At 37.3% G+C, this 15,565-nt stretch overlaps 2 protein-coding genes across 3 annotated transcripts; both read right to left on the reverse strand.

The window, feature by feature from the left end:
- Nucleotides 1-131: 131 nt before the first annotated feature.
- On the reverse strand, nucleotides 132-5,013 carry LOC113668305 (transcription initiation factor IIA subunit 2). Its single transcript, XM_027184190.2, has 4 exons — nucleotides 4,517-5,013; nucleotides 1,581-1,685; nucleotides 1,366-1,492; nucleotides 132-711 (listed from the first exon to the last, which is right to left on the reverse strand). Exons 1-4 carry the CDS (start codon nucleotides 4,586-4,588, stop codon nucleotides 683-685), a joined length of 333 nt encoding a protein of 110 aa, XP_027039991.1. The 5' UTR covers nucleotides 4,589-5,013; the 3' UTR covers nucleotides 132-682.
- Nucleotides 5,014-5,273: 260 nt separating this feature from the next.
- LOC113668306 (fibroblast growth factor receptor-like) lies at nucleotides 5,274-13,080 on the reverse strand. 2 transcript variants are annotated; one of them, XM_089195567.1, is made up of 6 exons: nucleotides 12,980-13,080; nucleotides 8,411-8,562; nucleotides 7,900-8,220; nucleotides 7,291-7,632; nucleotides 6,666-6,826; nucleotides 5,274-5,969 (listed from the first exon to the last, which is right to left on the reverse strand). In XM_089195567.1, exons 2-6 carry the CDS (start codon nucleotides 8,535-8,537, stop codon nucleotides 5,934-5,936), a joined length of 987 nt encoding a protein of 328 aa, XP_089051693.1. In that variant the 5' UTR covers nucleotides 8,538-8,562; nucleotides 12,980-13,080; the 3' UTR covers nucleotides 5,274-5,933. The 2 variants fall into 2 exon arrangements, with proteins under 2 accessions (XP_089051693.1, XP_089051694.1); XM_089195568.1 differs by lacking the exon at nucleotides 5,274-5,969 and adding an exon at nucleotides 6,035-6,270.
- Nucleotides 13,081-15,565: the final 2,485 nt, after the last annotated feature.

A 15,565-nucleotide genomic window follows, 5' to 3' on the forward strand; every position in this document is an offset into this window, starting at 1 on the left:
TAAAACTGAAAAAAGGGCAAGTTTTAGAATGTAAGTCCTGACTACTAACTTCAAGCAATTTTCCAGAAGAATGTATAGCAAGGAGGAATGATAACTAAGAATGGAGTGCTAGTGAGGAGTGATGACAAAAATAATGTGATAATTGTTAAACTTTATTGAACACTTTTGTACCCAGCTTCAAAGACTCTAGTGAAATTATTGCATATGATGTAATTTGTGTCTAGAAAAAGTTTAAACATAACTATGGAAGATAACAGCAGAAATATAAAGCTTAGTGATTGTGGTATATTTCACACTTAACTGGAATCTCCTTTCTGCTCTGCTTTGTTCAATGTTACTTATAACTAAAAGAGTACACTTTCTAAGTGCATATTTGAACTGAAAACTGTAATAATAAACAAGAAATTAATCCTCTTTTGTAGCTCTGGAAAACTTGATCCTGCTCTAATTTTGTTGGATCTACTTATTACAAAGACTAAATCTAATGTACACTTCTTGTTGACTTTGCAACACTGATGCAGTTGACAAAAAGTACACAACTGTAACCATACGTGTGGAGCCCTGTAGGTTACAGCAGCTTGTAATAGTTGCTTTGAAGGTTAAAAGGGACAAAACTGATCATTATGGAACAGATGTTACTTCTTTGTTTTTAGTGAGAGGATCAGGAAATGTTGAGTCATCATCAGGAACCTCCAGCATCTGCTGCTGATGCTGCAATGAAAGAAAAACAAAAATAAAAAACTGACGTAACCTTGGTAAACTTTAAGGAGGGATAATTTTTCATTTAAAAGATCTGACTGTTGTTTGTGCCTTTCTAGAGTCTTGTGGCAATGAAATTGTTTTTACGATATGGTTATAATGAAAGGAACCAGTCACATATTTAAGGTTGTTATTAGCAACTGGTAGGCAGTGGAAACTCAGTAGCCAAGGGATAATTTTGGGTCAGCTCCTTTGTAAATTGTGAAAAGACACAAAATATGTATTTTTGAACTGATTCTTGCCTCAATGTGTGGCTGTAAAAGGTTACTCACCCATGTCCCTGAAAGCTGAAAATCACGTTTTGGAAAGCTTCAATTTAAGACATTTTTCGGAGGAGCATGCCACCAGACCCCTCAAGAGAGTGTGCATGTCATGTTTACATTCAACTACCTACTCAGTTCTGATCATACATCTATAAATTTCTTGTTGAAAACCCAATATAGTCCACTTTTTAGGAATGAAACCTTTCATAAATGTGAAGTTGAATGGCAACAAGAAAAGTTAAGTAATCCACGTTTCAGAGAGGCACTCCAGATTGCCTAGAAGATCATACCTAGAACTAAAGAATAAGTAGTTTCTAGTCAAAAGCCATTTCACTGCACAAACCTTTTCCATCGCATGCCACTACTTTCACTTTGTCCACTTGGACAAGTTCTCCTACTTCTCGGAATTCTACTTTATTGAGCACAAAGGTCCACACATTGTCACAAAATCTATATGTGTTCAAGTGACCCTAAAAAAGAAGGGAAACTGAGCAACTGAGTATATGTCAGTAATATGTGTTACTTGTGTTGATAAAAAACAAGGCATATTTTACCTACCTTGAAAGAAATTTTGCTTTTGACTTTACTGGAGAGGTAATGGTTAATAGCTTTATCAAACTGTAGTAAAACTTGCAAAGCTAGCTGTGGGCTTATCTGTTGTGACTGAAAATGGGATAGCAAATATGGTTAGTGAACAAATCTTGTCTCTTGGGCTTAATACGTTTTCATAAATTAAATGCACTTTTCTAATAACAACACAAGTGATTAGTATCTAGATTCTCTGAAGAAATATTTCTACACTCTAAAGAACACTCACTGGTAAGGAGCCTTGAACATATGATATTAAAACATAGCTAGCCAATTGAGGTAACCAAATACAAAGGTGCAAGCATGTTTCATAATCATATTCTGCATGCTAATGATGTCAGCAAACAAATGCCTTGGACTACTAATTTTCATCTATGAGTGCCTGCACTTCCAACCAGTTTGGCCACAAGTTTTGAGATTTTCAAGATGGTTTTTCTATTCCATCCTAATTAACAAACTTGTTTAGGAGCTCTAGATGAAAAGTAAATCAACAGAAGGATAATCATAATTTGGAAAGTTCTAAGTTATTTCGAGAAATAACATTCAAAATACTGCATTGACAATGTTATTCACACATCAGCTGTGGGTTCATGGAGAAGTGAAGTACTTAGGAAGTTTTGAGAGCACTCAAGAAGCTAGACTGGCTCTCCAGCAACCCTCTCTCTTCTCTTGTGCTCTCAAAATTTCCCCTGTGCTTCATATCCCCATGAACATGTGGTTGATGTATGGTCAATTGTTAGTTGTTATAGTTTATCACTAAATTCTCATAAATAGCTTACAACTGTTTGTATGTTTATACAATTGCCAAACTACCTGTTGGATCTTCAGGGATAACTATGAAGTAAAACAACATTTTTCCTAACTAAACAAATAATATAAAAGATTTCCACATTTCTATAAAATTTGGTTACTATTGATTAAAAGCAAAAAACTGTTATTTTTACAACAATTTTCAGTTGAATAGCAAATAAAAAGCAAGCTGTATAAATTCATATTCTGGTGTTACAAAACAATGGATCAGCAGACTGTGGAACCTCCAGAACCTCTGGAACCTGTGGTACCATTAATGTTTTTGTACAAAAAATTATAATGAAATAAAAAAGAAACTAAAAACACCTTAGCACTATTCGAGATTTTGTTTTCAGGTCTAAAGAAGATAACTTTTACATGATAAATAAGTTTCTTTTTTATTTCTTTGACATCCAACCACAGGGTGCCAAGTTCACACAATGATCACTCTGAATATACAAATATGTTCATGCAGTAAATTCGTTCCAGATGCCCCAACCACCCTGAAATTCTGAAATTCTACTGTCATCACAAGCAACAATGTTACTTTATGCTTAAGTTCCTCATTCCAGGATCATGTATAATGAATTACAGCCTAAAGGTTTGTTAAGAGCCTTCAAATGAGGTGTTATTAGGATACTGCAGTACCAAAACCTTTAAAGCTTTCAAATTATGGTTCAGTTATTGACATTCAAGGTAGGTGACTGCTAATCGCTCCTACTGACATTACATACCAGTATTCTCCCTTATTTTAAGCGCAACAGGTAAAATAAATTTTCAAACTGGTAAAGCAATCCTTTTACCTGTTGAATTTTCAAGAATTCCAAGCAATTTTAAACAGTAATAAGAGGTACTAAAGGCGGTAAATGCTACCGGTTACTGCCTGAAAAGGAGAACATTGCATACCCTTGTACTAGTACTGTGAATGTTGTCACAATTAGAGTAGGACATCAAGGACAGTTGAAACATATTTATCTTTTTAAGTATTCTTCTTTATACCCAAAAACGAACTTTCAGACAGCGTTAAGGTCTTTTTACTTTTTATTTTATCTGATTACGTTTATTTTACAAAGAATCATTGTTTCTTAAGGTTCTGCAGCTTCTGTGGTCTGTTGATCCACAGTCTAGTAACACCCTTTATATTCTGATTGAGACAACACAAGCTACACTTTGCTATTTGGTAATTTTAAAACCCAATATGATATTAGCGACTGGTATTAATCCGGAGGACAGGGCAAAATTATCAAATGCATTAATTCAGCAATGTTGTTGAAAAGATTCGAAACTATTTGGGTCGATCGAGGTTGGTATTTACATGATCTGTGCAATAGCACACAAATATTCTGAAGAAGGCTGTCACTGCTCTGTTGGATCAGCGGACTATAAGCCCTCATTTTTTCCCCCGTGAAAGTGTAAAGCCACCTTTTCTTTGCGGCAACGCTAGTGACAATCGACGACAAGTTTGGGGCTTCGTGGCCAAATTTATGTCGCACATAAAATTCATACGAATACAGAACATACCAGAGAATACAAACTTACTGAGAAAAAAAGGCAAGGAGTAGCTCGCCTAACATTTAAAAAGAGAAAAAGATTCAACCCAAATGAAATTACAGTCTTCGTGAAGGCGTTTTTCACTTTCAAACAAAGAGAGTCAACGTGACTACTGTATTTTTTTTCAGGGGGCTATCAGCTTCGACCAGAATACATCGAAAATATTCATATTCATTTAATATGTTGAGGAAATATTGTGTCGTAGATAAAATGAAGAAAGTGTGCGTATCGAGAAGAAATGAAGAAACCAGCTGAAGTCGACATTCTGTGCCAGGGTTCACAATCTGGTTAAGACTTCACAAAAGAAATACGCAATAAAAGAAATTAATCCTCGAGTTCTGTTTGGTTCTGCCTCACACTCTTATGAAACAAAGAATCTTACAAAAAAAGGCAAATTTCAAGTGTCTCTGGAACTGCAGGTCTCTAAATTCAAATCGAGTGAATTGGAAAATCAAGTTACAGACTTGAGCGAACGTGGCTACTCAACCAGCCCCTCTGTTCCTTCCCGAAGAAACTACCCTTGAAAGCATTTTCTTGTTGTAGCCGACCAAATAAAGATAATTTACCTGTATCAACTCGTCCAAACTCTCCTGCAAGCTGTTCCCCAATGTGGTGTTTCGGTAGAGTTGGTAGCTCATCTTCCTGTGGCAGCTCAGAGTTTTTATAGTGTGCTCCTTCCAGCCGCTTCCTTTTTTGGCTGTCTGAATCAGCCGCCATCTTGAATTTGACCATATATGGTATGGTGCCTTAATCCCTCCACTAAGCTCTCTCTGATGTTTGAATGATTGGTGAAAAGGTACCCGGAATTACTCTAGTTTTGCTTGCTCTCTCTGTCTGAAAAGAAAACGCGAGAAGACCTGAGAAGGGGGGACAAGAGAGAAAAGGGGAAATAAGGTAGAAAAGAGAATGTTAAAATAAGCAAATAGAGAAGGTTACTGTTTTCGTGTGCCAACACTATCCAGCATCAGGAGGCCCTCAGCAACGCTGAATGCTGAACGACCGTGTGCTAATTTAAAAATCCACCCTACAAGGGCGGTTGGTTGGTTGCTAACTTAGGTCTTTTTTCCACATCATCGCTTTCGGAGTTTCATGTAAGCTTTATATGGGGCAGCGGTCGGCAGTAGTCGATGGTGCTGACAAAATTATCAGCTGCTCTAAATGAGATAATTATGCTCACGAGTGATAAGGGAAGGACCATTACGAAAGTGATTTAGATGGGGGAGGGGGGTAATGATAGCTTTTATTTCGAAAATGCGCGGACTATCCCTAAAAGACAAGAGTTATGGCTCAGAACTAATTACTTTAATAACAGTTGCTAGAAAATCCACAAACACCACTTTTAATTGCAGCTTAGTTGCTTATGGTTCACTTGTACTTTAGCACTAATTACAAAGATTAACAAGTGATCAGTTTTATTTGATTCTACTTGTAGCTACTTTACAATATTTATATCTTGCTAAAAAAATTCTCTTATTTCAAAATTACCATTTCTAACACTAGAAATTTAATTATCAATTATCTGATAGCACCTTATTCTTTGCTGTCTTGTGTATCACTAACATCGCTAACTCTTGGCTATCCTTAGGTTCTGGATTGTTTCTTTCTTATCAAAAATTGAATAACTTAACTCCGTCTATCAAGTATCAGCATGAAAAAAGGGGTCAAATCATGGGCAGGGTTAAAATTTAAAAAATTGCAGGAAATTTTCTCTCGGAATCACGGAAAAATCGATGATTTACAGTAAGGCAAATGCAAGCAGTGAGTCTTTTTCGATCAAGAATTGATCATTAAGCACAGTAAAAAAACGTCCACGACACTTTTGTGATACGCTACGGCTCCTATGGGAACAAGGAAGACCTGATCTATTTGTGTATTCATATTTACGTACAGCAAACTAACGCAAACAGATTAGCACTAGGATTCTGCATCCGATTTAAAAGACAGAGACATTTGACGCTCCTTGAACAGTTGAAATTTGTGCTTTCAATCTTCACAATCGTTCGCAATATGGAAAGTAATCTGCCAACAAATGGAAAAGCATAGAGTATTCAGTATTGAGAATATAGAAAGAAGGAATTATTATTCAATACTGAGAATGTAAGTGGAAAGATCTCTCTCATAAAATCGAGAATCTATCACATATTGTTAGCTCAATCATAGGCCGCTTTTGCATGTTTTAAAACCTTGTCAAAAAAAAACGCTTAGAATCACTGAGCGGATTCTGCGGTTCCCTTACAGGAGGAGGATGATTTGGACGAAACTTAACTTCCAAAAGTGGAAAACATCGTTCGAACTCCACTCTGAGTTCCTCAGGGTTTTCCTGAAGGAGTAGAAGGATGATCGAGAGCTTAGTTAGTGCATTTACTGTTGAGAAGGAGGGTAAGGTTTGACCATAACCAGGGGATTACATGATTCCCCGAGTTCACATTCCCTTTTTAAGCGGTCAGCACCTGTCGTTCCGATAAAAGGGTGCCGAGAGAGAAAGCTTTAGGAACGTAATATCTCTTCCTAATCTTAACGAATTGCGTTTGTTGGTTCCTACAAAAGATACAGTGATTCTATATTCTAGTTGACAACAAGAGTGGCACAGTGAAGGGGGGGGGGAGGGGGGAAGGGAAAAGGCATAGTGGGAAAGTAGGGTGTACAACGATTTGTCAAAAAAGATGGCCTCTTGATTTGGAGAAATTAAAGAGATATTTATACATTAAAACTTACCTTTCCACGGCGTTTGATAGTTCTGAACCAAAACCCCACACATATTCCACCGATGAAGGCACCGACAAAGGTAGCAATTATAGCGTAAGATAAAGTGGAGAAACTAATGTGGGGGGAGGTTGAGCATCTTTCCTTTTCTGACTCTTGGTTTATTTTGGATTCTAAAAGGGAAGTGACAACAAGACATGCTTACTGTGGTGAAAGTATTTCAGAGGATTAATTAAACCGAAAGACTAACCAGTACTTTCTGACAACTTTGTGCAAAAATCATCCAGTTTCCGTTTCTTCAGTAGGCTCACTATGAGTATGAACTACTACTATACATCCAGCCTACTTAGTACGCTGTTAAAGAGAAGGCAAGTTACACGTGCACGCGAGGGCCGACACCCGTAAGTTCTCGCTCGCGCTCGTTGTCATTAAATCACTCACGCTCAGTGCCTCAACATCCTCATATGCAGGGTAGCGCGTCACCAACTTATTGGGACTACTAAAGCAGAATAAATTTTAGCCTTGGGTTGGACTAAACAGAAAGAAGGAGTGAGAAGTAAAACATTTCTTTGCCATGTTTATTGACCAAAGTCAACTGAATAAAGCTAAAATTTCCAACAACGTAAGGGAGTCTTACCTAACTCTTTTATGTACAAGAAAGCCGCTGACGATGTCCTCTCACCAGCACTGTTGCTTGCAACGCACTGATATTTGCCATTATCTTCTTTCTTCACTTCCGTTATTATGAGCTGACTGTGATTATTTTTGTTATCTGAAACAACCTTGGCTCTCACATTGGATGTTACTGCATATGAATTGTTGTTCTTCATCCATGAGATGGCTGGTGTTGGAAGACCCATGGCAGTACAGTTAAAAGTTACATTGGAGCCAATGAAAGCGCTATGGTTCTTTGGGTTTTCAACCACCTTAGGAAATAGAAGATGGGGTGCCTTTGTTGTCTCCGGTGGACTTAAGTTTTCTGCAAAATAACCAATCAATAGTACAATGGCAAGTAAGTGGAAACTTTGGGGTGAGGGGGGTGGGGGAAGGGAATAATCTTGAAAAGCTTGAATAAATGGAATTTGCAAAAATATCCTGTTTTTCACCTACACTATTGCTGATTTCCGTATCCACCTTTGCTATTTAATTGCAACAGCCTTTGATGGAGATAGCGAAAGAAATAACTACGATAATAAATATTTACCCTGCCCAAATTCATTTGTGTTAGGAATAATCTGATTCTTACCTTTAGGGAGAATTTCAATGGATTTTCTTCTGCAGTATCCAGCAAAGTCATTTTCTGCTTCACAAGTGTAGTTCCCGAAGTTTTCTACGATCAGATTCTTAAGAATTAACAGACATTTCAGTTTCTTTACTAGTCTTGCGTTTTGGCATTTGACTCCAACAGGTCTCCCATGGGGATCATACCACTGAATATACTTGACCCTTCTCCTGGGAAAAAGCACGTCTTCATCCCTTGGTCGCGCTTCACAGGTCAGATTAATGGCTGCTCCGATAGGTTGCGTGTGGTCTGGCGGACTTGAGAAGATTTTAACTTCAGGTATAACTGGACAAGGAAAGAAGTTTATGAGCCACAACTTTGTAAAAACCTGGCTTATCATTAGCAAGTTGGCGGAACATAGAATTCAGTGTGAAAAATTCCCTTCTTGAATGAAGTATCAACAATTAAAAGAATAAAACTGTCACTGATGATTATATTCATAAATGAAAAAGACCTGGGTAATAGTAATATTTACCAGATTTGGTGTTACATGTTGCAGCATCGCCCGTGACTGACGAGAAGTGCAGTAGAGAATTGGCAACAAGAACTTGTAGCAGGATAACCTTTGTTGTGTCTCCTCTCCAGAATGTGTTAACCATCATGATATGCTATCGAATAGTTTTGTTTCTGGTTCAAAAGAAAGAAAAAACGGAAAGAACTCCTTGTAACTCCAGTTTTCATACTGGGTGTCTTCTTAATGTGCGACCCTGCACGTACTTTTATTTTAGAAGATTACATTTATAACAAATATCTTGGTACAGGGGCCGTATGCAATGGTCCGAGCGGAGCTGGTGGAAGTCGCACGAGCTTGTGTTGGTCCTTGCAAGATTAAATGTGCAAGAAGACATGATAAAAAACCAAAAGTGCAATATATGTGATAAAATTTGCTGAGTTTAGGCGAGGCGGATGGGAAAATATTTGGTCTATTTGGTTAGACTACTGAAAAGCCACATTAATTTTTGGAATTGCTTGATATATCTAAACAAACATCTGATATTCGTAGGAAGTTTGAAAGAATCTTTAAGTGTTAACAACCGAGCGATATTAAAGTATGCCCAAAGAAGAAAAGAAGAGAATTGTCCACCAAAAAGCCAAATCAATATTAGGAATCGCTTGACATTTCTAAACCAACATCTGATATTCTCAAGAACTTTTGGAAGAACCTTAACGGCGGAAATTCTGTGAAAGTTTCTGACAGCCAGGCATTTAGTCACATCGTTTTGAAATACAGCTATTGTGTGTTTTGATATAAAAAAATGTCAAACGCCGCCAATCGTTTGTGATAAGTAGAAAACGTCCATTTTTATATATCTTTAGTGCTAGATTTAGCGTAATCAGTGAACTGGAGCCCGACAAAAAAATTATCCACATTTCTATTTCGAAATTAACAATGAGTAAGCTGGGACGTAAGTCTGATGCAGTTGAAGAATGTAAGTGCATCAATCTGCCCGCGAGTTAGTACGGAAGGAAGCTCTCTGTCTTATAGTAAGGTTTTGACGTAATGATGGACGTTGAAGGCATCGGAATTCACAAAGAAGTCAAGAGAGGATGTTCTCATGAAAGGCATACGTATGGAAATGATCCATTTCGGAGAAATGCCAGGATATTAAGCTAAGGCAGATGTCTTTTAAAACGAACTTTGCTACGCTTTTGCATACTGTCGAGATCGGTAGCAAGGCTTGAAATATTAAAACAGATCGAAATCAGTAAAACTAGGAAAACGGCCCAGGTAATTTTCGAATGGTTCATTGTTAGGTGCTCACTTCTCAGTTGAAGACTGGCTTACTTTGAACCCATGTTTGTCAGGTTTATCGCCTCGCAACTTACCAGCCCGAATGGCTATGACTTGTAGCGACTTCGTCCTTGATGGCCGCCAATCGCTCCCTATATTTTTTGGTGTCTTTTTAAGTCGGATGTCCTTTCTTTGAATTAAAACCGGTCCTAAATGTTGCCAATGGTCAAAATTAGCTGAATCGTATGCATTCCCTGACAGGCTAAAACGATTTTAACGGCTCCCTCTAGGGATGATGATCGAATTAAAAATTCTTTGAATTCATAATCTATCGATAACGTGGTTCGGCCGAGTGAAGATAAAATGTCATTGCTACTCGTATTGTTAAAGAAAACACCTTGTTAGTTCTTTTTATCCACCGCGGACTTTGTTTGAGCTGGTGGTATACGGTAAACCAAAGCATAAACACAAATTGACAAATTTTAGTTTTTTCTTTTCTATTTCAAATTTCATAATAAGACCGATAACATTTCTGCGGGTGAAACAAGACGAAAATGTTGAAACTGTTCAAAATGTGGATGCGTTTAGCAGCTGAACATTCGGCCACCGTCATATTTATTTTAGCTGGCAGAGGCAAAGTAAGAACTTTGGAATGTAAGATATTTTTAAAAACCTATAACGTTATCCTCTAAATTGTCCTTTACTCTTGTAAATAGCCCGAAACAAATTTAATAAGGAGTAAACTTCTCGAAGTTTCTAAATAGGTTACAAGTGAAACGTAATACCAGAGAAAGTGTATAAAAATTCTTTTAACGATTCGGTGACGATATTTAAATAACCCCTTCATTGACATTTCCCTGAAACTAAAGGTCTCTAAACTCAAATCGAGTGAATTGGAAAATCAAGTTAAATACTAAGGCGAAACGTGACTTCTCAACCAGCACTTCTAAAAAACTACCCTTGAAAACATTTTCTTGTTGTAGCTGACCAAATAACAATAATTTACTTGTATCAACTCGTCCAAACTCTCCTGCAAGCTGTTCCCCAACGTGGTGTTTCGGCTGAGTTAGTAGCTCATCTTCCTGTGGCAGCTCGGTGTTCTTATAGTGTGCTCCTTCCAGCCGCTTCCTTTTCTGGCTGTCTGAATCAGCCGCCATCTTAAATTTGACCAAAAATGGTATGATGCCCTTATCCCTTTTTCAAGCTCTTTTTGACAGCTTTTACATACTTAGGTAATAAAATGATTGGTAAATGGTACCCAGAGTTACTCTGGTTTTGCTTGCTCTCTCTGTCTAAAAAGAAAACGCGAGAAGTCCTGAGAAGGAGGGACAGGAAAGAAAAGGGGAAAAAAGATAGAAAAAAGGATGGGAAGATAAGCAAATAGAGGACGTTTTTTTTTTTCGTGTGCTAACATTATCTCGCGTCAGAAGGCCCCTCAACAACACTGAATGTTAAACGACCGTATGCTAATTCAAATCCACCCTACAAATGGAGTTGATTGGTTGCTAACTTAGGTCTTTTTTCTACATCATCGCTTTGGGAGTTTAATGTAAGCATGAAAACAAACATCTGATATTCGTAGGAAGTTTGAAAGAACCTTTGAGTGTCGACAACCGAGCGATATTAAAGTATGCCCAAAGAAGAGAAGAAGAGAACTGTCCTCCAAAAAGCCAAATCAATATTTGGAATCGCTTGACATTTCTAAACCAACATCTGATATTCTCAAGAACTTTTGGAAGAACATTTCGGCGGAAATTCTGTGAAAATTTCTGACAGCCAAGTATTTAGTCACATCGTTTTGAAATACAGCTATTATGTGTTTTGATATCAAAAAATGTTAAACGCCGCCAATCGTTTGTGATAAGTAGAAAACGTCAATCGTTATATCGTTAGTGCTAGATTTAGCGTAATCAGTGAACTGGAGCCCGACAAAAAAATTATCCACATTTCTATTTCGAAATTAACAATGCTTTCATAAGTAAGCTGGGACGTAAGTCTGATGCATTTGAAGAATGTAAGGGCATCAATCTGCCCGCGAGTTCGTACAGACGGAAGCGAAGCTTCCTTGTACAGTGTAGTTAGAGCTCTGTTTAGTAAATATGGAGTTCTCTGTCTTATAGTAAGGTTTTGACGTAATGATGGACGTTGAAGGCATTGGAATTCACTAAGAAGTCAAGAGGCGATGTTCTCATGAAAGGCATACGTATGGAAATGATCCATTTCGGAGAAATGCTAGGATATTAAGCTAAGGCGGATGTCTTTTAAAATGAACTTTGCAACGCTTTTGCCTGTTGTCGAGATGGGTGGTAAGGCTTGAAATATGAAAACAGATCGAAATCAGTAAACCTAGGAAAACGTCCACTGTAATTTTCGAATGGTTCATTGTTAGGTGCTCACTTGTCATATGAAGACTAGCTTACTTTCAACCCGTGTTCGCAGGTTTATCGCCTCGCAACTTACCAGCCCGAATGGCTATGACTTGTAGCGACTTCGTCCTTGATGGCCGCCAATCGCTCCCTATTTTTTTGGTGTCTGTTTAAGTCGGATGTCTTTTCTCTGAATTAAAACCGGTCCTAAATGTTGTCAATGGTCAAAATAAGCTGAATCGTATGCATTCCCGGACAGGCTAAGACGATTTTAACGGCTCCCTCTAAAATTCTTTGAATTCATAATCGATCGATAACGTGGTTCGGCCGAATGAAGATAAAATGTCATTGCTACTCATATAATTAAAGAAAATACCATGTAAGTTCTTTCTATCCACCGCAGACTTTGTTTGGGCTGACGGTAAACCAAAGCATACAAACACAAATTGACAAATTTTAGTTTTTTCTTTCCGTTCAAATTTCATAATAAGACTGATAACATTTCTGTTTAAAATGTGGATGCATTTAGCAGCTGAACATTCGGCCACCGTCATATTTATTTTAGCTGGCAGAGGCAAAGTAAGAACTTTGGCATGAAAAATATTTTTAAAAACCTATAACGTTGTCCTCTAAGTTAACCTTGACCCTTGTAAATAGCTTGAAACAAATTTAATAAGGAGTAAACTTCTCGAAGTTTCTAAATAGGTTACAACTGAAACGTAAAACCAGAGAAAGTGTATCAAATTATTTTAACGATTTGGTGACGATATTTAAATAACCCCTTCATTGACATTTCCCTGAAACTAAAGGTCTCTAAACTCAAATCGAGTGAATTGGAAAATCAAGTTAAATACTTAGGCGAAACGTGACTTCTCAACCAGCACTTCTGAAAAACTACCCTTGAAAGCATTTTGTTGTTGTAGCCGACCAAATAACAATAATTTACCTGTATCAACTCGTCCAAACTCTCTTGCAAGCTGTTCTCCAATGTGGTGTTTCGGCTGAGTTAGTAGCTCATCTTCCTGTGGCAGCTCGGAGTTTTTATAGTGTGCTCCTTCAAGCCGCTTCCTTTTTAACTCGTGAATTGCGCGCATGCGCAAGAGCGAGTTGTAGATATGATGTGGAGAATGGCACTCGCTCGCTCGCTCGATTGGTCGATTCCTTTAAAATTTTTTTGGACTTTAGGCTTTTAAGTGCATTTGATAGTTTTGGCTGGTAATAAACAAACGAAGTGGCGACCTTTGTACAAAGGTCGCCACTAATTTGTTGCTAATTCTAAGAACAGTGGTGAGGTGAAAAAGAAGCCAATGATAATCTTAAAAGAGTTTTTTTTCTTTTTTTTCGTTTTAGTTTCAACAAGGGGCGCTAGCGACTGGCAGGCGTGCGAAGATTCACACTGAAATAAGAAAACAACCTTGTTTTTCATAAAATTGTAATTTAGAATCCTTGAACTTGAATTGAAAACAATCCGAAGATTCATTAAAAATATTACTTACTCCAAAGCGCTCGGAGTCTACAGGTGTTCAAAAGCTTTTTCTGTTATGGCGTGAGATTGGGGACAAAATCGATCATTACATTTCGTATCGTGTGTTTTTTTCTGCGTGAAGCAACAGAAGGTGCCGGCGACTGACCAAATTACAGGTTAACGAGAAAATCAAGTGACACCAAGACAAATAATTTTGGCTACCGATTTTCAGGGAATTTTTAAAGAACAATTTTCTTTTAAGTTTCAAGACAATTTGAAGATTCAAAATAAATACTACGTACTAAAATGCGAAAGTTATACTCTACCAATTGATAAATAGGCCTGAAATGAAATTCTATCTTGTTTTTGGTTATACGTTGCCTAGCACGTGACCAAAATCTACCCAGGTGGAAATCCAAAATGACGGTGGCAGTCTGGGCTTAGTTATATCACTCAAAACCCGTTCCCGTTTGTCTCATTTGAGGGACAAAGGGAATAGACAGTAAATTTCACTTTTCACCCACATTTATTTCCAACCTTTTCTTTTGAAGCAGAAACAAAAATGATATATGTTTAAAACACATGACATCATCCACCCTTGTCAAATGTCATAGCAGGATCATTTCAATTGTAATGCCTTCTTATCCCAACTTTACTTTGTCTCTTTGTTACATTAGCGAACACTGAACTACTGCTCGTACTATATACAATACAACATTTATTTGCCATATACGACATTTACACATGGAAAAAAAAAATGAAGAAAATTGATGACAGAAAATAAATGGCGAGAAAACCTGAAAGAAACCACGAGGCTTATAACACGTCAGGTTTTCTCACTTAAAATAACTAATCTTATATTAGAATTACAATATGGACTTATGGTAATTAACTTTGACCGCGCACACGTACACACACACACACACGCACACACATATTAAGTAAGTTAGTTAAGAATTACTGCCTTACAGAAGCTAATACTTAGAGAGGAGAAATTCCTTAAGCTTTCTTTTAAAAGAAGCGGAGGAGGGAGAACTAGTTATGTCAGAATTTAACGAATTATAAAAGTTTGGACCTTGAAAGTAAATTGAAAACTTCCTGGTGTTCGTTCTGCACAGTGGCAAACGGAAGGACTGAGCATTCCTAGTATTATAATTGTGGATTTGACTATTCAGTAAAAAAAAGTTATTGAATTTGGAAGGGAGTGTAGAGTTCTCGAATGAAAACATAAAAGTACCTAATTGAAACGAATGGATATCATGAAATTTTAAGAGTTTAAGTTCCTTTAAAATAGGGCCAGTATGGGCAATGTATGTAGAATTGCTTACTATTCTTAACGCACGTTTCTGTAAGGTTACAATTCTTTGAAGGTTTGACTTATAGGTACCAGCCCAAGCTAAATTGCAATAATACAAATATGGAAGGATCATAGAATTGTATAAAGTACGAAGGGAGTGAGTAGAGAGAAAAAACCTAGATTTATGAATAATACCTATAGATTTGGATAATTTATTTGCTGTTAAGGATATATGCGATTTCCAGGTCAAATTGTCATCTAATAAAACACCCAAAAACATGGTCTCAGAAACACGAAGAATAGACTGCTCATTTATGAAAACTTGAAATTCAAAGGATTGCTTCTTTTGCCAAGGCTTGAATACCATAAAATTAGTCTTGGCTAAATTCAAGGAGAGCCGGTTTGCTGCAAACCAGGTTGACAATTTGTTTAATTCTCTATTTAATGTGTTAATTAGGTAAACAGGGTCATTATGGGAGATAAATAAGTTTGTATCATCAGCAAACAAGATTGCATCAAGCAGGGAAGCATTGTTCAAATCATTAACATACAGGATAAAAAATAAGGGACCAACCTTGAGGCACCCCACAGGGAATCCCTGTGGGGCAGATCTAACGTTATTAAATTCGACAAATTGTGTCCTCTCAGAAAGATAGCTTTTGACCCATTCAAGTGCCAGACCACGGATCCCATAATGATTGAGTTTTTCAAAAAGAATGTCGTGATTTACCGTATCGAATGCTTTCGAAAGATCTAGGAATACTCCAATG

The sequence above is a fragment of the Pocillopora damicornis genome, chromosome 2 (assembly GCF_964200805.1).
Source record: "Pocillopora damicornis chromosome 2, jaPocDami1.2, whole genome shotgun sequence".
In the NCBI taxonomy this organism is placed as follows: domain Eukaryota; kingdom Metazoa; phylum Cnidaria; class Anthozoa; order Scleractinia; family Pocilloporidae; genus Pocillopora; species Pocillopora damicornis.

Excerpts from the sequence above, each read along its gene's own strand:
- LOC113668305 (XM_027184190.2), bottom strand. The coding sequence starts at position 4,588 with ATGAGCTACCAACTCTACCGAAACACCACATTGGGGAACAGCTTGCAG. Across the intron at positions 1,686-4,516 it reads GTTTGGACGAGTTGATACAG|TCACAACAGATAAGCCCACA; the intron begins GTAAATTATCTT and ends TCCCATTTTCAG. Across the intron at positions 712-1,365 it reads AGTGGCATGCGATGGAAAAG|CATCAGCAGCAGATGCTGGA; the intron begins GTTTGTGCAGTG and ends CTTTCATTGCAG.
- LOC113668306 (XM_089195568.1), bottom strand. The coding sequence starts at position 8,537 with ATGATGGTTAACACATTCTGGAGAGGAGACACAACAAAGGTTATCCTG. Across the intron at positions 8,221-8,410 it reads AACATGTAACACCAAATCTG|TTATACCTGAAGTTAAAATC; the intron begins GTAAATATTACT and ends TTCCTTGTCCAG. Across the intron at positions 6,271-6,665 it reads CTATCAAACGCCGTGGAAAG|GAAAACCCTGAGGAACTCAG; the intron begins GTAAGTTTTAAT and ends CTACTCCTTCAG.